At 38.8% G+C, this 25,494-nt stretch overlaps 1 protein-coding gene across 1 annotated transcript in view; it reads left to right on the top strand.

The window, feature by feature from the left end:
• The first annotated feature begins 1,004 nt into the window (after window positions 1-1,004).
• The window catches only part of FGF10 (fibroblast growth factor 10), a 96,875-nt gene continuing 72,385 nt past the window's right edge, over window positions 1,005-25,494 (top strand). Inside the window, exon 1 of the mRNA XM_040262463.1 lies at window positions 1,005-2,790. Coding sequence (XP_040118397.1) covers window positions 2,466-2,790 — 325 coding nt within the window. The 5' untranslated portion in view covers window positions 1,005-2,465. The remainder of the gene's footprint in view (window positions 2,791-25,494) is intronic.

Genomic DNA, 25,494 nt, shown 5'->3' with positions numbered 1-25,494 from the left:
TTCAAAGACCCTGAATGCACAGGAAAATAGAAGAGCATGTGTGTAAAGTCATTTATCAGGTCACCAAACAATGATTTGCAATATACCTAAATCCCATTTCCAAAGCTAGATTTTCTTCCCTTTGCATTTGCTCCTGTTCAATGTAGACCGAGACCAAACGCACATTGTAGGGGCTGTGGTTTGTAGTATATACACAAGCTCGCCTGATTAATTCTCTCCAAATTACAGTTACAGAAGTCAAACTCCCAAGTTCATCTTGAAGTGATTCTCCCTCTTAAAATAACTGCCTAAAAATTAGGTTGAACCATATGAAATTGCCGCTTCTGAAGGTCAAAAACCATAAAATATTGGCAATTCCATGTGTCCACCTGCCTCACATAAATACTTTATATGATTTATCTTCAGTGGCTCCTCCCGGTCAAGCTCTCCCTAGTTTAGAGTCGTTCTTGAAGAGAATCTCCAGGAATTCTCACTCAGATTTGAAAGGATTATCACAGTAGCTCCTTCTTTGTGCCTCTTAATCCTTGGCAAAGGCTTCCTAGTCTAGGACTTGATTCCGTCTGTACCTGAGACATGAGCAAGTCTGTCAGCGATGAAGAGTGGTGGTGAGTAAAAAAAAAAAGAGGGTGACTGGTGGTGCAGTTATATTGTAAAATAGAGCCTTTTAAACATTAAAATTGAAGCCAGAAGAAAAAAAAATACCCCTTCATGGCAAAGTGCAAAGGAAATTGCCTACCAAAACAGAATATTCTGCCAAATCGTAAGGTTAAATCTTCGCAATCTCAATAAAGGCGAATTCGCTTTGAAGTGCACGCGTTATTCTGTAAATGACCCTTGTGAGCAATTAGAAATCGGTCATTTCGGTTCCTGATTTCATTTGCGCTGAGAGGGGAGACTTTTAAGGGTGGTGATAAATCTCCCTGAGCTTAAAAGGCAGAGAGGGCCAAAGTGTGAACTTTTTACTTCAGCAACGGAAGCGAGAAATCAGAGATTCATTAAAGCAAGAGACCTCCTTGGAAGCTGGCAGAAGAGGAGGAAAGGAAGCTAATTATGTCTTCCTTTTCTCTGCTTGCCCCACCAGTTTATAATCTGCTGCTTTAAAAGGTTTATCCTCAGCATCTTCTGCTTTCTCCCTCACCCCTCCCCTCCTGGGAGCGAAGGGAAAAAAAAAAAAAAAGTCAGCCAAGCACCAGGCTCCAGGTGGCTCTCAAGTACTTCACTGCCAAAAAAATAAAAAAAATAAAAAAATCGTACGGTGGAAAACAAGTGAGAAAGGGGCTCCCCAGAGGAGACTGGTTCAGACTGGAAGGCAGCAACATTCGGAAAGCGCGAGGATACAGCTCACACCGGTCACCCGCGCGCCGAGCACAGGGACGCTTTCGCTGCAATTAGCCCGAGCTGGAGGCGCTGGCGGAGGCTGCAGGCTGCGGCGGCCCCGGGGGCAGGGCAGGGTCCCGCAGCCCCCGAGCTCCGGGCAAAGGCATCACGCTCCCTTCTCCCGGCTCCCCTGCTCTCCCCCGCTCTCCCAGCCCCTTCCCCCTCCCTCTTCTTGGCGTTCCCAGCAGCCGAAGGTTTCAGATGTCCCACCGCCGTTTGACCCCCTCCCTCCTACCCCCCCGCCACCCCCCCCACCTCCGCTTCTCCACCCCTGCAAATGAGGTTTGACCAGCGGAGGCAGAGCCCACCTCTGGCTTAGAATCACTGACATTTAGACTCCAGGCTTCAACCTGTTTACAAGCGGGCTTTCCAAAGGAAGGGGGGTGCGGGGGGGAGGGAAAGAGGGCCAAACAAAACACCAACCGCCATCCCCCCCGCCACCCCAAACAAGAAGTGACTTTCTGGAGGCTTCAAATCAACAGGCACCACCAAAAAGAGAAAGCAACAGGGGGAAGAAAACAACGGCTACCCCGGCAGCCGCCTCCGGTTCTGACAACTGCGAGGGACACACTTTCAGAGCTGGCTAGCGAACGGGGGCTGGTGCGGACACTGCCAACCGCACCGGGGCGCAGATAGCGCCCCCAGCCTCCCACCCCAGCCCTTTTGGGTTTTGTTCACCGTGCTGTCATCTGTTTTTCAGACTTTTTTTTTTTTCCCCTGCATTTAACATGGTGAAGAAAGGAGTGAAGAAGAGAACAAAGTAAACTCCTGGGGGAGTGAGGAGGGAGACTGACCCACACCACCACCACCACCACCAGCTCCTGCTACTGCGGCCACCCACGTCCACATTCACCAGGAGACCCAGGGGCGCGCGCGCGGCAGCGGATCCGAGAAAGGAGCGAGGAGAGGCAGCCGGCCCTTCCGCGGAGTTATGGATGTTGGTGCTTTCACTTCTGGCCAGATCCGAGCCCAGAGGGAGCTAACCAGTGGCCGCCACCTCCAGCTGTCTCCTTGCCTCGCACCAGGTCTTACCCTTCCAGTATGTTCCTTCTGATGAGACAATTTCCAGTGCCGAGAGTTTCAGTACAATGTGGAAATGGATTCTGACACATTGTGCCTCAGCCTTTCCCCACCTGTCCGGCTGCTGCTGCTGCTTCTTGTTGCTCTTCTTGGTGTCTTCCGTCCCTGTCACCTGCCAAGTCCTCGATCAGGACATGGTGTCACCAGGGGCCACCAACTCCTCTTCTTCCTCCTCGTCCGTCTCCTTGCCTTCCAGTGCGGGGAGGCATGTGCGGAGCTACAATCACCTCCAAGGAGATGTCCGCTGGAGAAAGCTATTCTCTTTCACCAAGTACTTTCTCAAGATTGAGAACGGGAAGGTCAGCGGTACCAAGAAGGAGAACTGCCCGTACAGTAAGTAACAAATGCGTGTTCCCCTCCTTCCAATTATCCACCCCCACCCCACAAGGGGGGTAAAATCTGTTCCAGATGTGGCCAGCTAAATATTTACGTCCCCAACTCCTGTAAAATGATTAAGTGGAATACTTTCACACTAAATCACCCCCCGCCCCGTGTATACATTGTGCTTCGCACCCCCTCCCCACTGCGCGCTCCCTCAACACCCCCACTCTCTTTGCTACCCCATCTGCCCTGTCTCCTTGGCTTGCCATTCGCGGGACCACGCAGGGCGCCCAAGAGTTCCCTCAGTGCATAGATGCCTCTCTCTGCTCCATCGTCCTTCCCCACCTCACCCCAAGGTCTCCTTTCCCTCCCTTCTGGAAATGGCTCAAGTAAACACATTTTGTTCTTTTCGCTGGCAATCATATTAAGAGTTTCAGGACAGTTTCCTCAAGCTGAAAATAATTATCCGCTGTCAATTGTAGGGACTTAATGGGAACTTTATTTAAGAGAGAAAAGTCAAATTCACTGTCTCTCCCCTCCCCCCTTTCTCTTTACCCCACCACCAGTGTAGACAGGAGGAAAACATTTTTCTGGTTTTGATTTTTTGTTGTTGTCGCTGGTCCCTCTTGTTGGTTTGAGTGATTGCAGTCCATGAAGTTAGCTTTGCAGGCACCACCGCTGCTATTTGTCTTCTGCCTGCCTTCTCTCTTGGTAACATGATGCTCATGTCTGCATTGTCAATAGCATATGCGCTGCTTTGTGGTGTCCTGTTGTACTCGTTTCTTCTGAAACCTCTCATATTGCAGAGGCATAGTACTACAGTGCTATAAACATCTGGGACTGGAGTCACACAGACCTCACACAAATTTCATTGTCATTCTTTTATTTTCAAAGTAAAAGTCATAAGTCTGTTTCCATGGTTATAGTTTATCCTGTAGGATGAGGTTTCCTCCTCAGTACAAAGTATGCCCCCATCCTTTGATTTCTTGCCTTTTTTCCTTTCTCCTTTCTCCTTCCTTCTTTCTTTCTTTCCTTCCTTAGCTGTTTCTCTTCTTTCTTTCTTGCAGGGATGTGGGCTGGGTAGGGGGAGAAAGAATTAGAAGAGGAGGGGTGGACATTGTGTCTCTTCTTGAATCAGCCCAGCAAAGCCAGATTACACTGTTGGCTTCCTTTCCTGCTTACTTTCAAGTGGTGAGACTTATTCATCCTCTATTGATTGCAATTTGAAAGGATCTGGAGGCTATGTAATGGCACACTGAAGACAGTAGACAATGACTTTAAACATCTTTAATGACCATTTAGCGTTATCTCCATGGTGCTTCCAAGTCACCTTTTCAAGGGACTTTTTTGTGTCAATTGTTTGGGAATTCCAAGCATATATTAATATTTGCTAGCTAACTTAAATATGAGAGTCATAGATTTCAGATTCCTTAGCCCAGAAAGTATCTGGTATTAATGGGAAAGACAGTTAATCAAAACTTAGCATTATCTTTTTAAAATAAAGATTTACAAGAGTAAGACTTATTTTTCTTATTTGCGGAGTCACATTCAAAATTAACTTATGTTCCTCCTCAGCTGCTACTTCCATGTCCTAAAATTAGCAATATGTTTACAAGTAATAAAAATATTTGTATAAGTGTTTTAAAGTATTCCATCTTATGTTTATCACCAGAGATGAACCTGTACTCCACTACGTATCTATATTTTTCCTGCTTTTATTCATTAGAAATAACTGAAATAAAGTCAGTTATGATGACTCTTTTTGCTATAATTTGTTACAGGAATTTACTAGATATGATATATAGATATTAGGTTATTGATTAAATTTTTAATATTTTTATTCACTTCTAAAACAAAATAGTTATGGTACCATCCAGGTAGGATGATGGGGAAGAAGTGGTCCAACACTTACTGAAGAGTAAGCTGGGACAGGGACTGAAATCTTTCTTTGTATTTTTACTTCATGGAAATAATTCAAAAGAAATATAATAAAATTTCAGAGTGTTATTCTTGAGCAAAACTTTTTTACAAATAACAATGTTATTGCTGTATTTTAAGTGTCTTTATAATGTGATATAAGGACCAATTATAGTAGTTTATGTGTCTTAAATTACTATTTTCTAAAATAATGTACACTGTGTGATTAACCATTTAGTAAGATGGTTTCCAGGGTGCACATTAAAATATATTTTTACAGTAAGAATTATCTGCAAAGAGAAAAGTATATGATTTCTATCACATAAAAACAAGTGGAAAATTTTCACCCTGTCTAAGGGACACTAATACGTCTTCCATGTGACAAATTATAACTGATAGTCCTTGTTAAAATTATAATATCTTATATAGTAATGCAATCCTAATCAATGGTTGAAATGAAAGGAGGTGGAGCCTGCTCTGTTAATGGCAAACCATAAATAATTTAAGCTTTCCAAGAACATCTGTATCAAAACATAACAAGTGAATAGTAGAGGTTGAAAAAGCTTTAATTTCACATGTGGCTGGGTAATCAGAATGCTGCTACAATTTCCAGCTGGACTGATTCAGCTGAACTACATGGTATCATTAAGATATTGTCTAAATGTTGCATAATTACATGAGAACAAACTTTGCCATGCCTACAGGGTAATCAGCCAGCCAGCCCACCAAATGGTAGCCTGTTAAATATTAGGGTATCTAACCTCTGGTGTTCCTTGTCCAAAACCACATTTCAGTAACATTTTCCTAAACAAGTTATTAATTATTCTCAATGTACAAAGCTGTTCTTTTAAGGTTTGCTTATTTGAAGCTTATTATTATTTGAAGCTTAATTTTCTTTGTTACTTTTGACCCTAGTATTATTGCTGCTAAAATACAGTAACAGCTTATCTCACAGGCTACATGTTTGTAATGTCCTGAGTAATTAAATGACTGTTTCACTGGCTTTCTGCCAGCAAAATGCTAACAAAAGAGAAGTAAGGAAATCACCCATTAGCACTGCAAAATCATTTTTAGCTTCTACTTCCAAAGTTGGCTCCCAGAAATCGGATGGTTCTAAAAATAATACATATGCTAGAGAAACTCTTCTCCATTTCAAGTGACTATTATAATTTTTTAGTGATGGGGTAATTTTTGTTTGCTCCTTTGCCATTATGTGAGAGTAGAATAAAGGGAACAGTGATGAATTATGTTTCTCCTGCTAGAAGTCTGAGAAAGCCTGAATAATTTAGAATAGCTGTGGTGTATCTGTCACTAGATATGCTCAGGCTCATTTAGGTTTGTTTTATCATTCTTTACATCTAGAGCTTTGCCCTTGAAACATTACCACTCAGCTCCAGTTCTGGCCTACTAGAAAGGCTGGATACAGCTGTTAGGTGCCCTTGCAACTGGGACTGACGGTCTTATTTCTGGATGTGAGTAAAACAGCTGTGGGTTACTCCCATGATTGTCACTTATAGACAATAGGAGCCTAGTGAAAAGAAAATGCATCCCTAAACTTGAGAGAGTCGAAGATAGATATTTTCAAAATGGAAAGCCATACCACTAATTGGTACTTTCAGGAAAGGAGTATGGAAGATATTAGAGAAATCAGTGTGCACTGAGTATGCAGGCTCTGCCCTGTTTCTTAAATATATACCTCATTTGACACTCATAATCATTCTATGATTTAGATAAATCCACATTTTGCAAATATGAAAACTAACCCTCAAGAAAAATAAATTGCCCAAGGCCGTTCGACTGGAAATTGACGGAGCCAGATTCAAGCCAAAGTTGATTTCGTTTTATGACATTTCTTCTACCTCTCTACTACTGGCAACTTTGATGTCAATATATCAGAAGTAGATGCCACAGGAAACTCTGAAAAACAAATTATCCATATCCTTAATTGCTTCTTGCTATGTACACCAGTTTTTCATCAGAAAGAAATTGAAAGATAAGTAAAATTTCAGTGGAGCAGAATGAACTATGTTAAAGTTATCATTGCAGGTGGCAACATAGTATCAGACCATGTTAGTGCATACTCTGTGTGAAATATCACTTTTAATATTATGTTTGAGAATATAATTGTTTAGGGTACACAATATGCACATACATCCATCTCACAGAAGGCATTAGAAATACATGACTAAGAAAAATCCATGAATATCATAAATATAGTAATAGTTTACAGCTGAGGACCAAATGTTTCATGGTTTCCACATGTAATAAAACAATTTGATTGTAAATACAAGTGTGAAATTGGGCTGTTGAAGAAACTTCTGAAGAAAGCCTGATGTATGACTCTAATAGGAGCAAATCTTAGAGACCTAAAGTTTTAAAACGACTACAAATCAAAGGTACTTCACCGCATAGAAATGATAGATTATTGCCCTGTACTCAATCAAGGTTTATGTTATGACTTTTTAATCAGGATTAGAGCTTATTTTGTAGGCTTTCCTGATGGCTCAAACAGTTAAGAATCCGCCTGCAATGCAGGAGACCTGGGTTCAATCCTTGGCTTGGAAAGATCCCCTGGAGAAGGGCATGGCAACCCACTCCAGTGTTCTTGCTTATTTTAAGAAGTTAAATAAGGTTAAGGATATCATTTTTGAGGAAAATAAGGACTTGAATATTATCTCCTAATAAATATGTAACAGTTTTCTGGGAAGAAAACATACACAGCTTATGATTTCCACTGATAACTTATTTAGGCTGTAGTTTTTTTCTAAAATTTGGTTGCATAATTTACAACTGGTGGCATTTAGTCATGAGGATTGAGGATTTATGAAGGTGGAAGGCACTATTTAATGTTTACATGACACTGTCCTGTTACCTTTACTGCATTCCTACCATATGGACCCTCCACTTTGATGGATTTATCATAAGCCCGTTAAAAATGCACAATTACAGAGAGTTTCCTCTTTATAAACCTAATTTATAACCATCTACTAGAAGAAACTCAAGAGAACAGTTGGCAGAAATCACATGCTAATAAAGGAGTATGAGAATTTAGAGACCTCAATCTCTAGGTTTTTGGGTAGTTTAGTAATCTAGTACCAAAAAAGTATGTATCATTCTTTAAAAATAAGTCTTTTCAATGTATTGTTTAAGCACAGAACTTAAAAGAAGAATTGTGTTTTATACAGTGAAAGAAACCCCACTGCATGCATTTTTCTTCTGTATTTTTTACTACTCAATTTAGAGAGAAAAGCCTCAATCCAGGTGATTTCTTCATTTTTAATAAATTTATGGTAGAACCTGAATGGGCATTTTAAATTCCTATACAATTACCTTAATGTTCAGAGGCAAACCCCATTTATTATTCAAATGTCTGACTTTCCACAAGCCAAAATGTTGGAAAAAAGTTGAAGGCTCATTTGAAATGGAGCTAATATTCCTCACGTTTATGAGCTGTGTATGAATATCTCCATCTCTCCTAAGCCTTAAATGTCTGTATGCTTATCCAAAATTGAGTACAAATGATATTTCTTTATTATGCTTCAGAAGGAAGAGTCATACATGTGTATTAGTTCAAAGTGATTTTAATCTATCTTAACATTAATTCTGTGAACTTAGCAATGAAGAGTAATTCAGATGACATTTTTAGTACTACTATTCCAACATTTGTCAGGATTAATAGTTGATGTTTGCTTAATGTAAGTAAAATATTAGCATTTCCCTCCCAGAAATTAAAGTTCTCCTTTAATTTTCCAGTAAAATTGGGCATACAATTTATGTTACTGTAATTTTAACACCGTTTTATTACAATCTAGAAAAGTAATGAACCTCATTTTGTCTTAAGTTGTTTTATGCAGAAGTATCTTAATTTTTCATGTATATTGCAAAGTATTAAGATCATTTACATTTGCCCTTTGAAAAATGGTACTTGTTGCTTGGTTTTGCATACCAAAAGCACTTGCTTTTCATAATCGGCACTCTTTTTTGTCAGTGCCTTTTACTTCTACCTGTGCTAGTCAGTCAGTTATAACAAATGATAACCTAGAAACGTGCCTTTAAGATCAGTGTAAGAATATATACCAGCTTCTTGGGAAGCCACCAGTGACACTCTGATACCCAATTAATAAACAAAAAGTGTTGATGTTTTACAGAATTAGTTTAAAACCAAGTATTGATTTAGTCAGATTTTGCACAAATAGAATGTTCCCGGATATCTAAATGGGAGCCAGGTCACTCAAAAAATAATGGCTTTAAAGGTCCCCTTCCTTTTAAATCAGGTCAGTTGTGTTCTTTTCTTTGAACGCCATGTTCTAATTGGAACAATAAATCAAAGACGACACTCAGAGTAGATTCCCATGTAAGGTGGACAACTGGACAGTGACTTTTTACTGCTGCTAACACGTGCATCCAATTACCATTTGATAGATTCATGGTGCTGGCAGTAAAGCATTGCCTCATTTTATAATTCACCTAATAATTCCTCAACCTAGACCTGTCTACCTCTACCTATATCTAATCTGTCACTATGTGTGTTATCATTAATGAGGAATTTTCAAATGTTTAGCATGCTTCCTACAATGAACGATGACATTAAGATATTAATGAATCATTTAACTAACCATAATAGATGAGGTAAAGTATTGGTTAAGTCAATATATCCCCAACTTCAAGTAACTGTCAACTAAATATAACCTAATAATTTCACTACAGCTTAATTATGAATAGTGTGGGCTAACTGGAACTTAATTCTAAATAGCAAAATTTAAGAACTTTAAAAATAAATTCTAATTAAATAATCATAATGGCAAACTTAAGAATTTTTTAACAGGTATTTTTCTATGATCATTATTATTTTCTTTCAAGAACCTTATGTTGACATGTTTTCTGATCAACATATATTAATATGTTAATAAATGTATGTTAGCTCATCCTTAACTTTTTTTTGAGGCACTGCCCTTGTTTGAAGATATCTTGACATTTTCATAGAGTCTACAATTCAAGGCCCATCAACTGCTTTCTAGTGTTTCTATATTGAGGCAGTTATATATCTGAAATATCAGTAGTGTGAATCCTTGATGCATTATCATCCTTTCACTACTTCACTATTTTCTCCTCCTTCTTTAGTTTTCTTTTTTTCCCCCTTTTCCCTGGTTTCTAAACCCCTTATTTTTCACTGAAGCAAGGGAAAGTCATCCATCATCATTCCTTAGCATCCTGTGTTATGTTTAGAGCCAGTAGCCTAGTCATTTTTGGATGTATAACATCTAAAACATGCAGTTTATATTCTATGCATAAAAGTCTTCAGCAATGCAAACTCCACCTACTCTAGCAGGTGCCTCTTCTTCCTGAATCTCCAATAAACTCTCCATTATCCCAGCACTCAGGCCAGTTTCTTATAGCTTTGCCATTAGTGAAGTGAGCAAACCATTTCTGAGAATGGATGGTAATTGTCTGGTTACTAAGTCATCAATCTGCATTTTCCCTTCAGGTTAAATATTCTGTTCCAGTAATACTCCCTAAATATTCATTTTACCTATCTTCTGAAAATTGTTTTAGTATATGCAACATTTACTAAATACTTTGTCAATTTTGTGAACCTTTTCCTTTTGTCTGGACTTCTATAAGAGAAAGTAAAGATGATTTAGGAAATCAAATATTACTTATATTTTAATCATCATTTACTTCAAAAAGCTGAATGCTATTTTGGAGGTCTTTGTGCGTATGCATGTGTGCTAAATCGCTTCAGTAGTGTCTGACTCTGTGACCCTATTAACTGTAGCCTGCCAGGCTCCTCTTTTCTACTGATTCTCCAGGCAAGAATACTGTAATGGGTTGCCATGCTCTCCCTCCAGGAGATCTTTCCGACCCAGGGATTGAACCTGCATCTCTGACATCTCCTGCGTTGACAAATCAGTTCATTATTATTAGCGTCATCTGGAAAGCCCCTTGGGGATGTCTTTAATATTTCCAAATTCCAGAATTTTACTTAAATTATAAAGTGCCTCTGTATAACCCTGCCAATTGTAGCTCTCTAAAATGAAACCCATGTTCTCATTTTAATACTGGTTATCAAAGAAGAAAAATGTAAGATGTATGTGCATTTGTATTTCGGGTTGACCAAATGTAAAAATGCACATAGCTTTATTAGAAAGATACTGAGAAACTGATAGGAGCTAAAATTTAAATTCATAGCATATGTGTATTCACATACTTCTCTCAAGAAAGAAATTTTGGCACTGATTGCTGAATTAGATTTATTTTTATTATATGCAGAATCTGGCTATTTACATATGTTAGATTGATTTGTTACTATAATAATAATTAAAAGCCAAGCTTCTTTCTACAATTAGTTTCAAATTATATAGATAGGCAGATATAGATAGATGGATTCCCAGAGCCTAAATAGCTTTGATTTACTGATAGAATTATTAAAAGACAAATTAATATTCTGCAACATGAGGAAACATGACACTAATTTATATACTATTTATGTTTCGAAGTGAGGTATATTTACAGTGTGATTAATAACAGTGATTAACAAGGTTGTTGTTCAGTCGGTAAGTCGTGTCCAACTCTTTGGGTCCCCATCAACTGCAGCATGCCAGACTACCAGATTTCTAGGGCACTTTTTGGAATGTCTCTGTAGAAGGATGTGATTCCTCAAATATGAAATATGAAAAGAAAAAGTGCTAGGGATATTAATCCCTAAGATTAAGAAGTTGACGAATGAAACTACATAAGAAGTTGGCGAATGAAACTACATAAATGCTTTAAAGCTGAATCAAAAGGGATGGTAAAGAACATATAATTAGAATGTTAGAAGCCAGAGGAAAAGCAGAGAGTCCACAGAGCATTTAGACACAGACTGTGAAAGGAAGAGGAGATGGTTTGCTGGAGTGATGAAGACAAGGGTTTTGAACTCTCAGGAAGGAGATCAAGCTAATGAGTAGCACTGCAAAAGGGCTGACATGACAAGAAAGGTGTGAGGGAAATATAACCCAATCCCTGGCGTTCGACTGGATGTTAAATTAACTGAAATGAGAACCTGCGATCTAAAAGGAATCCCACAGAAGTAATCGCAGCCATGATATCAGAGTAAGGAAGGCTAAATCTGAGTTCCTGTTAAAGAGGCAAAAGGGTAGAGGGGTTAAAAGTGTGGGCTTTGATTAAAAATGATTACAACTATGGGCCTGGATCAAAAGTAAGCTTTGTAGACACAGAAGTGGGTGCATTTGAGGCTCCAAACTGCCAGACAATAGCGTATCACTTGGGCAAGTTGTTATCAGTAGAACAAGGGTAGTAACAATACCTACCTCTTTTCTCCATAGTAAAGATGAAATGCGATCACTCATTCATTCAACAGAAATGTCTTAAGTGCCTGCATTGTGTCAGATACTATCGGACACTTAAATACATGCTGAACAAAGATAGTTTTGCTCTTGCAGAGCTTCACTTTACAGACAGTATCCAAAAAAAAGAAAAAGAAAAAACAGATATATGATGAAAAATTGGGGTAATTGTATGGAAAGCATGCTACTCTAACAGAAAACAGTTGGTACCTATTCCAGGCTAGAGAAGCCGAAGCCTGTTGAAGGTGAGAGGTAGGAAGATGGGTAAAGCATGGAGAGAGTTTGGTGCCTCCTACAAGAAGTACAGAAAATGCACACTGAGCCCAGGGTTTAGTGAGAAGATTGGAAAAGCTGGTATTTGTAAGAGCTTAATGGTGCCCTCATCAAATGAGTACTATATAAAGAAAAAGTATGATGCATCCTCTTATTGCAAGGGTAAGTATCAGGAAAGCAACAAGCAGATTATTTGATGAAATGAGAGCTAAATAATAGAATAGAAGAAAGAAGAAGGGATGAGGGATGCACTTGGAATTTTTTAAAAGCAGAAATCTTAGAACATCTGAAGTAATTTAAGATTTGGAATTGTAGTATCCATAATGTTCTGAAGATTGGGGAAAAGCCTAGAAGTCTGGTTCATTAAGAAACTAGGCACATTAAGAGACCAACAGACATTTGAAAATTGGAGAGGACTCTAGGAGTCCAGTGATTAAGAATCCATCTGCCAATGCAAGAACATGGGTTCTATCCCTGGTCCAGGAAGATTCCACTTGCCCCAGGGCTACTAAGTCTGTGAGTCCAAGTTCGAGAGCCTGTGAGCTACAACTACTGAGCCTACTCTCTGCAACTTGAGAAAAAAGACCCACTGCAGACAAAAATAAAATAAATAAATAAAATTTAAAAATAAAATTGAAGATAACTTGAGAAGAGAGTGAAGAGCTAAAAATAAAGAGTAAAGAAGGTAACAGTTGTGTTCAAGGACACAACAATAAAAGAGAACAAACAAAAGGAAACCAATAGCAAAGACAGTAGGGACAAAACAGGTAACCATAAAGATTAGAAGAAGACAGATGGCTGCATTAAATGGAAAAGTAAGTGACTCAGTTCTTAAATATTTCACAATAAATCTTATATTTTAAGTTATGATGTGGTTTTGAATCAGGATAATCCCAGATGCTCAGCTCTCAGGAAATTCTGTAGTTAGGTTTCTATTTCTTATCCCATGCCTGTGACCTTTTTGACTCATACCCTCAAAGGGTTTGCAATCTAGAGGGGGAAACAGGAGATCTTCACAGACAGTTAGAAGGTAACACAAGGCAGCTTACACTAAATTCCAAAGAAGCAGGGTGGAACTTAAGTAAACAGTAGCCTGTAACTAGGGAGGGATGAATGACATGGGGAGTGTCGCACTGAGAGAAAGGAACTCCAGATAGACTAGATAAGAAAGCCAGAGTAAGAAATATCCTAAAAGAAGGCATGGAACCATGTGGTCACATAACCTGACATGAGACTTTTAGAAAATAACAGGCAGGTAGGTCAATGGGGTGGAGCAGAATTTGCAAATCAGTGGGTATCTTATGATATACAAGCAAAATATGCCAGAGTGTACCATCATGGGAGAGGGAAATATGTAGAGATCCTTAGATTTGAGGACTAGGTTTTCTGCTAAAATATTACATTTACATAGTTTGCAGTTAAAATTGGCCTTCTCTATTTTATATTTGTTTTATTTTTTGAGGTAAAGAAAAAAAAAACAGAAAGCAGAGATATATGAAAAGAGTATGAATTGTAGTACAATTGACACAACCTAAAAATATCAAAACAGTAAATTAATCTGCCAAAAAAAAAAAAAAAGAAAGCTCTGAACTACTTTTGTACTGCTGCTGCTGCTGCTAAGTCGCTTCAGTCGTGTCCAACTCTATGCGACCCCATAGACAGCAGCCCACCAGGTTCCCCCGTCCCTGGGATTCTCCAGGAAAGAACTTTTGTACTAGGTACAGGAAAAAGTTCCTGGAGGAGGGCATAGCAACCCACTCCAGTAATCTTGCCTGGAGAATCCCATGGACAGAAGAGCCAAGTGGGCTGCAGTCCATGGGTTCACGAAGAGTTGGACACTGAAGCGACTTAGCATGTGCTCATGCACAGGAAAAAGCAGTTCTTATCTACACCAAATGGCATCATCTTTAGCATTCCTGATTTGCTAAATGATCGCTATTTAAAAATTCAAAATAGCTTCTCCTGCAGAACTTCTTGACTTATACCCACCCCTGGGAAGAGATTTTTGCAATTTCACAGCAGATTCCCAAAGGGAACTACTGAACCCTCAATTTTGCTCTAAGGTAAGGTAAGGTGAAGTCGTACAGTCGTGTCTGACTCTTTGCAACCACACACACTTAACCAGGCTCCTCCGTCCATGGAATTTTCCAGACAAGAGTACTGGAGTGGGTTGCCATTTCCTTCTCCAGAGGATCTTCCCCACCCAGGGATCAAACCCAGGTCTCCTGCATTGTAGGCAGATGCCTTACCGTCTGAGCCACCAGGGAAGTCCTTAGTCCTTACTCCAAAGGGAACTACTGAACCCTCAATGTTACTTGCTCTACCTGTATATTTTTTCTCGTTGCTGTTCTAAATTGTCTTAGAGTTACTTGGTTTGGGCGTTAGGCAGGAAAATAAAATTGACTACAGCTTTTTTTCTTGCAGAAGAGTAAACTTAAGTATTTCTAAAGGAGCAGGATACTGACAGCATATATGCAACTGCACCCACTATTAAGATCATGAGCTTTGCAGACAAACTTACTGATGCAGAATCTGGGTTCTGAAACTGTGAAGCTTCAGCCATGGCCTTGACAAAGAACTCCAAGGAGGGACTTGATCTGTGCAGCTGTTAAGTGAGAATAATCATATCACCTACCTCATCACTGTTGGAAGGATGTCTGTAAATTTACATATGAGACTATAAACGTAAACTCGACATAGGATCAGTATATTTTAAGAGCTCAAAAATGTTGGCTCCCATTACTATTTTATGCTATGACTACTGTGTTGCTTTTAATTATCCCATTTTCTGGAAAGATCTCTAAGTCATAGGATAATAAAAAATTAAACAGAAAAGCTGTATCATACCTTCCTTCAGGTTTCCCAGGTGGCTCAGATGGTAAAGCATCTGCCTGCAGTGAAGGAGACCTGGGTTCTATCCCTGGGTCAGGAAGATCCCCTGGAGAAGGAAATGGCAACCCACTCCAGTACTCTTGTCTGAGTTCCATGGACAGAGGAGCTATAATCCATGGGGTCAAAAAGAGTCGGACATGACTGAGTGACTTCACTTTCACATTCACTTTTTACCACCTTACTTCACTTTATAGTTTATACAGAATTTTAATGTTTTCATTAATTGATTCTCAGGAAAATTCTGTGAAATGGGTCACGGTTACCCCCATAGTATCTTTTTTGTTATTGTTTAGTTGCTAAGTTGTGTCTGACTCTTTCATGACCCCATGGACTAGATAGCCCGCCAGGATCCTCTGGCTATGGGATTTCCTAGGCAAGAATACTGGAGTGGGTTGCTATTTCCTTCTCCAGGAGATCTTCTTGACCCAGGGATCGAACCTGAGACTCCTGTACTGGCAGGAGGATTCTCTACCACTGAACCACCTGGGAAGCTCTTTTTTTTTTTTTTTTCAATTACAGGACTTTATTAATAAAGTATATCATGATTATGATTTTGGGAAAAAAATTTAAAAATCTTCAACCTTCAAGTTAATGTAGGTTAGGCCACCCAAAAGACAAAGGAAAGATAACATAAAAGTCATGGTTCAATAGATAAATAAATATTTATTTATTTTTAGTGTTAGTCACTCAGTCGTGTCTGAATCTTTGTGATCCCATGGACTGTAGCCCACCAGGCTCCTCCGTCCATGGAATTCTCCAGCAAGAATACTGGAGTGGGTTGCCATTTTCTTCTCCAGGGGATCTTCCCAACCCAGAGATCAAACCTGGGTCTTCCTCATTGCGGGCAGACTCTTTACCAACTGAGCCACCTTACTATCTTCAATGACAGACTTGAGTCTAAAAGTTATGGTGCCAGACCGAAGTTATATTGTTAGAAGAAGTGAGTCAGGGTTTAAACATAGGACAGTCTTGGAAGTGACCTTCCATCCTGATTGGCCTGGCCCAGTCTCAGTGTGTGCCTCTTGTTCTGGCATGTTATTAACAGCACTCTTGTTCACTCTCAAAGTACTTCATTACAAAGTCACCCTAGTCTTAGCCATTCTGGTTTGTGTAAAGCGCAAATCTACACAAGCCATTTCCCTCTCAAACACTTCCATTTGTTCACAGTGTTCTCAGAATCATATCTTAATTTCTTTGCATGGCATCTTAGGCCTTCAAGATTGTTGCTTATGGAGCCCCCCAGCCCCACCTCATTTCTTAATACATGCCCCATTATAGACATACTGAGTTGATTTTAGTTCCAGAACATGCCTTATTCTTCACATGAAGCCTTTGCACACACTCCTGAGTCTGATTAGAGTGGTGTTCCTGCCCTAGTCCCCTTTCTTTTAGGTCCCAGTTAGATGTCAGCTCTAGGAAACCTTTCTGACCACTCTATTGTTTCTGCAAAACCTGTACTCCCAGACACCCTGTATTTAGTATTTTAACACAATCTCATACTTGATTAATTTACCCATCTAGTTTCCTTATACACAGAAAACTTGTTGAGGGTGAGCACTATAGGCCTCACACTGACCTTTGCATACAAACCCTTAATATACTGTCTAGTGTATAATGGGTCTTCTCATTAACATTTATTAGATAAAATTATTTTTCTAACTGCATGTCCTTGAGTCAATATACTTAAGCCTTTCTTTGGTTTCATCACATGGTCTGGAAAGCATGATTAACATATTACCTACTTGAAAAATATAGTTGAAGTAAATTATCTTCTAAATTCCATAGGGTTCTAAGTTCTGCAGTTCTGAGAACTTAGACACTAAATGAGGCATGATTACTTAACTAAGTGTTAAGTGCATACATTCACACAAACTTCTGAATGCAAGTTTGTGTAATCCTTGAAATAGGTTGCTTCCCATCTTTTTCCAATTTGCCTAAGTTTACTATTGACTATGTTCAGTGGATATGTATGATAAATTTACACTTTTAAAACTGATGCTGACTGTGGGATAGTTATTAATGGCTTCAGAGTTGTATTTGTGTTCTGGGGTAATTTGGTGACAAGCAATGAGCAATTCTTGGTAATTCATTTAGAGAAGAAGAATGTACTGCAAAAGAATGGGAGTAAAGGGATATGGTTCATAGTCTTGGCTATGTCAAAACATTTGCTATGCAATCTTAGGCACATCATTTACTTTATCTTGGCCTCAGAAACTTAATCTGTGAAATGAGGGTATTAAACTAAATACAATTATTAAAATATTTTTGTCTGACCATTTCCTAGATTAAGGACCAGATGCTAAGAACATATTTATTTTAGGAGAGATAATAAATACAGTATGCTGAATAACAGCCACCCAAAGATATCAGGTCCTAATCCGTGGAGTATGTGAATGTTACATTTATATGATAAAATTTTGCGGATGTAATAAAGTTAAGGATCTTGAGATGAGGAAATTATCCTGCGTTATCAAAGTTGGTCCTAAATGCTATCACTTGTTATTGTACAAGGAGACAGGGAGATTAGACACACATAGACAGCAGAAGGCACTTTGATGATGGAAGCACAGAAAGAGATATTTAAAGATACAGTGCTCTGGCTGTGAAGACAGATGAAGGAGCCAAGAGCCAAGGGATGTGGCTATAGACCTGGAAGAGGAGAAAGACAGATTTCTCCTCTAAAGCGCATGGAAGGAGCTTGACCCCACTAATACTTTGACTTAGCTCCAGTGAAGCTAATATTAGGCTTCTAGCCTCCAGAACTATGAAAGAGTAAATTTCTATTAAGACACCAAATTTACAGCAGCTACTTGTTATAGCAGCTTGTTACAGCAGCTACAAGAAATCAACACAAATTTTGATATTGCAGAATGGGGTGCTGCTGTAACAAAAACCTAAAATCGTGCAAAAGACTTTGAAATTGGGTAATGAGTATGAACTGGAAGAGTTTTGAGTCATGTGATAGAAAAAGCCTTGATTGCTTTAAATGTAGCATTGGTAGAAATATAGATATTAAAAGCCCTTTGGTGAGACTCCAAAGCAAGTGAAGAGCATAGTAGAGAAAGCCTGTATCATCTTAGAGAATATATGTATCTTCACAGAATGTTGGTAGAAATGTAAATATTAAAACTGCTTCTGGTGAGAGATAGAGGAAATAAGGAGCATGTTATTGGGAACCAGAGGAAAGACAATTCATGTCATACAGTGGCAGATATTTAACGTAAACTGTGTCTTAGAGTTGTGTGGAAAGCTGTAAGTGGTGAACTTAGAAATATAAATGAGAAAGTTTCTAACAAAAGTGTTGAAGGTGCCATCTGGTTTCTTCTCATGGTTTACAGTAAAATGTGAGAGGAGAGAGATAAAGTGAAGAAAGAACTATTAAGTGAAATGGAACCAATCAGTCTATCCAGATGGCAAAAGATGCTAAATTAAATGATTCAGTATTTGAAAAATAGAGGAGGGAGAGGGGTTCAGGATGGGGAACACGTGTATACCTGTGGTGGATTCATGTTGATGTATAGCAAAACCAATACAATATTGTAAAGTAATTAACCTCCAATTAAAATAAATATATTTATATTAAAAAAAGAAAAGTAGTTTAAGAAAAGGCTAATGGTGTGACTGAATAGCCTTATGCTAGTGCATGTGACATGAGTTCCCTTAGCCATCATAACAGAAGCCAGGAATAGAGGATTTCAAAGATCTGGGGAGGACCCTTTTGTTTATTTACATGAATGCCGTGACAAATACACAGGAGACCCACAGAGTTTTTGAGAATGTTATGTCAGCAGAAACACTGCCTGCTTGGACTGAAAAAACTGAAATAAGACCAAATGAAGGGAAGCTGTCAGACTCCTCAGATTCTACAAGCAGGCTGGTAAAACCATTCAGCTACAAACACATAGTAGCTTTTAAGAAAGGAAGGATCATGGTGAGGGCAGAGCCTTGGGCTTAGAAGACAGAATCACAAGTACAGACACAGAACCTTCAAGCCACAAAGGACTAATCCCAAGTCTTGAAACCTAATGGAATTTGCTCTGCTGAATTTTGAAATTAGGTGGGACTCGACCCTTTTCTTCCTTCCATTTTTACCTTTCCCTTTTTATGTAATCAGAATGACTATAACACTAGTGCTTTGCCTGTCCCACTATTGTATTTTGGGCATAGATATTTTATTTTCTAGATTTCAGAATCATACCTAGAGTCTCATGGATACTTAATTTAGATTAGTTTGGTGATGAGATGTGGGATTTTTAAGCTCATCATATTTAAATGAGATTTCAGACTAAAATTCATGCTGTGATATGTGGAAGTTGGGGAGGTGTTGGGGTAGAGTGAGTATACTTTACATGTGAAATGGATGTAAATTTGGACTGTCCAGAAGGTATTACAGTATGCTGAATAATGACCAACGCAAATATCAGGACCTAATCACTGAAACCTGTGAATTTTATAAATTTTTAAAAATGTGATTAGATGAAAAATCTTGAGATGAGGAGACTGAAATTATCCTAGATTATCCAAGTAGGTCCTAAATACCATCACGAATGTCTTTATAAGATAGACTCATAGGGAGATGACATACACACAGAATGTAGAGGGTGATTTGATGATGGAAACAGAGAGAGATCTGAAGATACTATACTGTTGCCTTTAAGATAGAGGAAAGGCCGTGAGCCAAGAAATAGGCCTCAAGAAGCTTGAACAGGTAAGGATGGTTTCTGTCTGAAGAGCCTAAAGAGGGAATATGATTCCACTAACATCTTGATTTCATTCTAGTGAAACTGATAATGGACTTCTGGCTCCCAGAACTGTGAGAGAACAATTTTTGTTGTTTTAAGTCACCAACTTTGTGCTGACTTATTCCAGCAGCACTGGAAAAATCATATAGTAAACTCTGACAGATTTATGTGGCCCAAACTAATGGTGATTTGACAAAAAGAGTATTTTATAATAGAAAGCACTAAACATTGACTCAAATAGATGTAAAGTACAACATTTCATCCACCACTTACTAGCTGTGTGACTGAAATACGTTTCCGAGAGTCTCATGATTCAACTGATCAATGAAGATTAAAATAATTTATCTAAATTATTTATGTAATAATTTACATAAATTATTATATCAAGCAAAGTATTAGGCTTATAATGGAACTCCAAATTTTAGTTGAATCTAAATTGATGACAAGTTTAAATGACTATATATTTATAAAACATTGTTTTAAAAATATAGTTTATTTGCATCTAGTACTTTGACTGCTGGGAACTACCAAAGGCAAAGAAGAGCTTTGAATGTTTGATGCAGAACTAGGCTATACTGTTGGCCTGTTTTTCCATTGGGTTATAAATTCAATCTGGATTAAAGAATGTTTTCATCCTCCTCACTGGTCCAAGAGCTAGTGTCCTGAAGATGCTTGCTAAACCCATGAGAACCTTCCCGGCTTACAGTTAAGGATAATAGAAGATCTGTTTTTATAAATGGATCAGTTCAGTTCAGTTCAGTACCTCAGTTGTGTCCGACTCCTTGCAACCCCATGGACTGCAGCATTCCAGGCCTCCTTGTCCATCACCAATTCCCAGAGTTTACTCAAACTCCTGTCCATTGAGTCAGTGATGCCATCCAACCATCTCATGTAATTAACATGTAAGCAAGTGGTACTTTATGAAATATTTCAATGTGTCAATATGTTGAACATACTAAACTTGTGTTCTCCTTGAAACTATACCCTGCATCATCTATCCTCTTTCACTGTGGATAGAATTCATATAACAGCCCATGTTTAAGCCTCTCACATCTCAAAATGTTTCCATAATAGTATAACTCTAAATTTATTATCATGATTGTTTCTATATCTTGAAATTTTAAGGCCTGGGAACATATGATGCCAAAATTGGCATTTCATCTTCCAGAAAATTAATTTCTGTCACAATAATAGAAGCTATGAAATGATATTTAGTCACTCAGTTGTGTCCAACTCTTTGGACCCCATGATTATACAGTCCATGGAATTCTGCAGGCCAGAATACTGGAGTGGGTAGCCTTTCCTTTCCAGGGGATCTTCCCAACTCAGGGATCAAACCCAGATCTCCTGCATTGTGGGTGGATTCTTTACCAGCTGAGCCACAAGGGAAGCCCTATGAAGTGGTAGACAATAGATACATGTTTTATTGTCAACATTCAAAACACGAAGACCATGGCATCCGGTCTCATCACTTCATGGCAAATAGACAGGGAAACAAATGGAAACAGTGACAAGACTCTATTTTCTTGGGCTCCAAAATCACTGCAGATGGCGTCTATAGCCATGAAATTAAAAGATGCTTGCTCCTTGGAAGAAAAGTTATGACCAACCTAAAAAGCATATTAAAAAGCAGAGACTATTTTGCCAACAAATGTCTGTCTAGTCAAAGCTGTGGTTTCCAGTAGTCATGTATGGATGTGAGAGATGGACCATAAAGAAAGCTGAGCACTGAAGAATTGATGCTTTTGAGTTGTGGTGTTGGAGAAGACTCTTGAAAGTCCCTTGGACTGCAAGGAGATCCAACCAGTCAATCATAAAGGAAATCAGTCCTGAATATTCATTGCTGAAGCTCCAATACTTTGGCCATCTGATGTGAATAACTGACTCATTTGAAAAGACCCTGATGCTGGGAAAGACTGAAGGCAGGAGGAGAAGGGGATGACAGAGGATGAGATGGTTTGAGGGTAATTCCAACTTGATAGACTGAGTTTGAGCAAGCTGTGGGATTTGGTGATGGACAAGGAAACCTGTTGTGCTGCAGTCCATGGGGTCACAAAGAGTCAGACATGACTGAGCGACTGAATCAAATTGATTGATTAGGATAATGGGACTTTTTCCAAGTGGAAGCTGACCGTGGCATCTCCTAATTTAGAGGTTATGGAGCTTACTCCTTTTTATCCTTAGTACTCATGGCTAACTGAATACATGAATAAGTGTTAGTCGCTCAGTCGTGTCTGATTCTTTGTGACTCCATGGACTGTAGTCAGCCAGGATCCTCTGTCTACAGGATTTCCCAGGCAAGAATATTGGAGTGAGTAGCTATTCCCTGCTCCAGAGGATCTTCCTGATCCAGGGATTGAATGTGGGTCTCCTGCATTGCAGGCAGATTTTTTACCTTCTGAGCCACCAGGGAAGCATTGTTAACTGGGGTTACGGTAATTTGAGAAGAGAGGTAATAATGGTGAAATGGAAATGGTGCGTACAATTAGGAATAGGGCACTAGTGCATGAAAACTGGGGATAAGATCTGACCCAGGACTTTCTTGAGCACAGTGAGTATGCTAAAGGGGAGGATCAATCCCTTTAGCCTTGGCAGCAAAGATTTTTACTTGTAGTCTCTGAAACCAAGCAAATAATACAGATCCATATAAATTGACAACAGTCTTCTTAAGCTTTGGTAGCAATAGAATGGCCACAGAGACAGTTGTAAGTTATGATTTGAAATCCATTCTCTACCCAATTCTCTTAATGAAAATAAGATACCGTTTAATAAATCCTTAGAAAAGAGGTTTGAAGCAAAAGATGAGGCCCAGTTTCAACAGCTAATAACAATAGACAATGCTAGGTATTTTTCAAAGCTGGGCCTATGGACCACATGATGAGAATGAACCAGATGTTTGCTCAAAAGGCAATTTATGAGTCTTATTCCAGAAATACTGCACAAGAGAAGAGGGGATGGATAAGAGAAGATACCCAGGAATTTGAACTTTAATAAACATCCCCAAGCAATTCTTAATGTCAGTGAACCTCTAAGAAACAAAAAAATTAAGTGTGACATTATGCCTAGTGTAGAGGTGAGGAATGAAAGGTCAAGGTGTTTTGAGTTTTGGATAATCTGAAAATTTTGCCGGAATGAATCTCGTGGGCATATTCCATGTCTGCATGTTTCTCATTTTTGCACATCTTCTCAGAAAGAAGCAATAATGTATTCTGTAAAGAGAAAGTATTTTCAAAGTTAAGACATATGCTAATGTTAAATCCCCCTTGGTTGGTAGATTTTCTGATAGATCTGAAGTTAGTCAGTTTTCAGTTCACTACAGGAAGTGTATGAGCTATGTGTATGCTACATGTGGGGTGAGGGAAGAGAAGAAGACCCTATGCCCATGTAAAGCTGTCTGGGTTCGCACCATGCAGAATGCTCTGCCACTACTGTTTATGAGGGAGAGCTGGGGAGGCTACACCAAATGACAACTGAGTAAACAAACGTTTAGAGATTCAGGGCTCCTTCTCACTTGTTTTGTTTTTTTTTTTTAAAGCCACAGGAATTTGTTCACAAGCACCTTTAATCCTAAGAGTCTTGGCAGAAAACTAGCCCTCAAAGTAATTATTTGAGTTTGTAGCACAGCTTGCAAAGCTGAAACGTGAAAAGGGAATATTGATGAGATTCTGTAGTTTCCTCAGGAATGATCATTCAAACATACATAGCTCCTTAAAGTCTTCTGTGTTACTGAGAGGAACTTCTCTCTTTATCGGGAGGAAATTTTTCTTTCAGCTGTGGAAAGTACATTTATATCAGTTCCTGTATGTGACCCTCTCTTCGTATATCTAAGACTGGCACTACAGTAAAAGAGACTGTGCCCACTTGGGATGTTCCAGAGTATGCAAACTTTAGATTTCCTCCAGGCATCAGTTACACTTCTTTATATCATAAAAGACACCTTGGACCAGATTTCCAGTCCATATAGAATGTAAATTGAATGTCTTCCGCTAAGTCACAGAGAATATAAATCTGGAATTGTCAATAAAGAGTGAGAATACCTGGCACAGCCATCAACACATCTTTTTTTTCCTCCAGTATTTTTTCCTTTTTTTTTTTGGTATTTTTTCTTTGTACTGGAGGCTTCAAAGTAATTTAATAAGATTAATCAGAATATGTTCAGCCAAGCTTAACAGTGTATAACTACTGACACTGACCACAGTTTATTGGTTTGAGATGGCTATTGTTCTGAGCAACCTAAACTAGTGTGGTTAGGCTTTTCACAATCCAAAAAGACTTCCTGGGGTTTGATATTATTTGTTATATCCTGTTGTGCTATATGAAGCAATTGGCCCAAGGCATTTTTGCCGTAATGTTTTGTGCTCAAAAGAAGGCATCAAATTATTTAAACTATTAAAGAATCTGAAATTGAGCACTGCTGATTTTATTTACCATCAATTGTCATATTATTTTCTTTTATGGTGACAGTGATTATAGAATAAAGGCAATTGTTCTAGAGCTCCTTACCGTTTCATGTCTTTATTCAGTGACTAACATTTTAATCAAACTAACGATGTTTTTAACTAGTAACTGAATTTTTTTGATGGAGCAGAGTTGAATACTAGAAAGAGAACAATTAGAACTTAAGTTTCATTAATTTCATTTTATTTTTCATTAAAAATAAATGAAGCATTCAGTAATATTTTAAAAATCTGACTACATAAAAATCTTTATTTTTCTATTTGACCATGGAAAATGTTGTGAGGTAGTTCAGTTTTGATTAATGTATGGTTTCTTCATATGACATCATCGTGCTTTTTTACAAATGATATTGGACATCAGCAGAATCCATTGAAAAAACAGGTAAAGGTTTTTTGTTTTTTAATGTAACAGGGATTTTATTAGGCCACATTGAATGATTGATGCAAACTGGGTGAATATCGTCAACTATTGATATCAAGCTCCATGGTTTTAGATATCATTTCAGTTTTGTTATTAGAATGAGATAAAATCATAATAGCAGGTAATGATAATGAATACCTAGTCTTAAGTACTCCACATCAGTTCAGTTCAGTAGCTCAGTCGTGTCCGATTCTTTGCAACCCCATGTGAATCGCAGCACGCCAGGCCTCCCTGTTCATCACCAACTCCCAGAATTCACTCAGACTCACGTCCATCGAGTCAGTGATGTCATCCAGCCATCTGATCCTCTGTCGTCCCCTTCTCCTCCTGCCCCCAATCCCTCCCAGCATCAGAGTCTTTTCCAATGAGTCAACTCTTCGCATGAAGTGGCCAAAGTACTGGAGTTTCAGCTTTAGCATCATTCCTTCCAAAGTAATCCCAGGGCTGATCTCTTTCAGAATGGACTGATTGGATCTCCTTGCAGTCCAAGGGACTCTCAAGAGTCTTCTCCAACACCACAGTTCAAAAGCATCAATTCTTCAGTGCTCAGCCTTCTTCACAGTCCAACTCTCACATCCACAGGAAAAACCATAGCCTTGACTAGACGGACCTTAGTTGGCAAAGTAATGTCTCTGCTTTTGAATATGCTATCTAGGTTGGTCATAACT

The sequence above is a fragment of the Oryx dammah genome, unplaced genomic scaffold, assembly GCF_014754425.2.
Source record: "Oryx dammah isolate SB20612 unplaced genomic scaffold, SCBI_Odam_1.1 HiC_scaffold_20, whole genome shotgun sequence".
Classification (NCBI taxonomy): domain Eukaryota; kingdom Metazoa; phylum Chordata; class Mammalia; order Artiodactyla; family Bovidae; genus Oryx; species Oryx dammah.
Note: the sequence above shows the minus strand (reverse complement) of the source record. Positions and strands in the feature narration are given on the sequence as shown.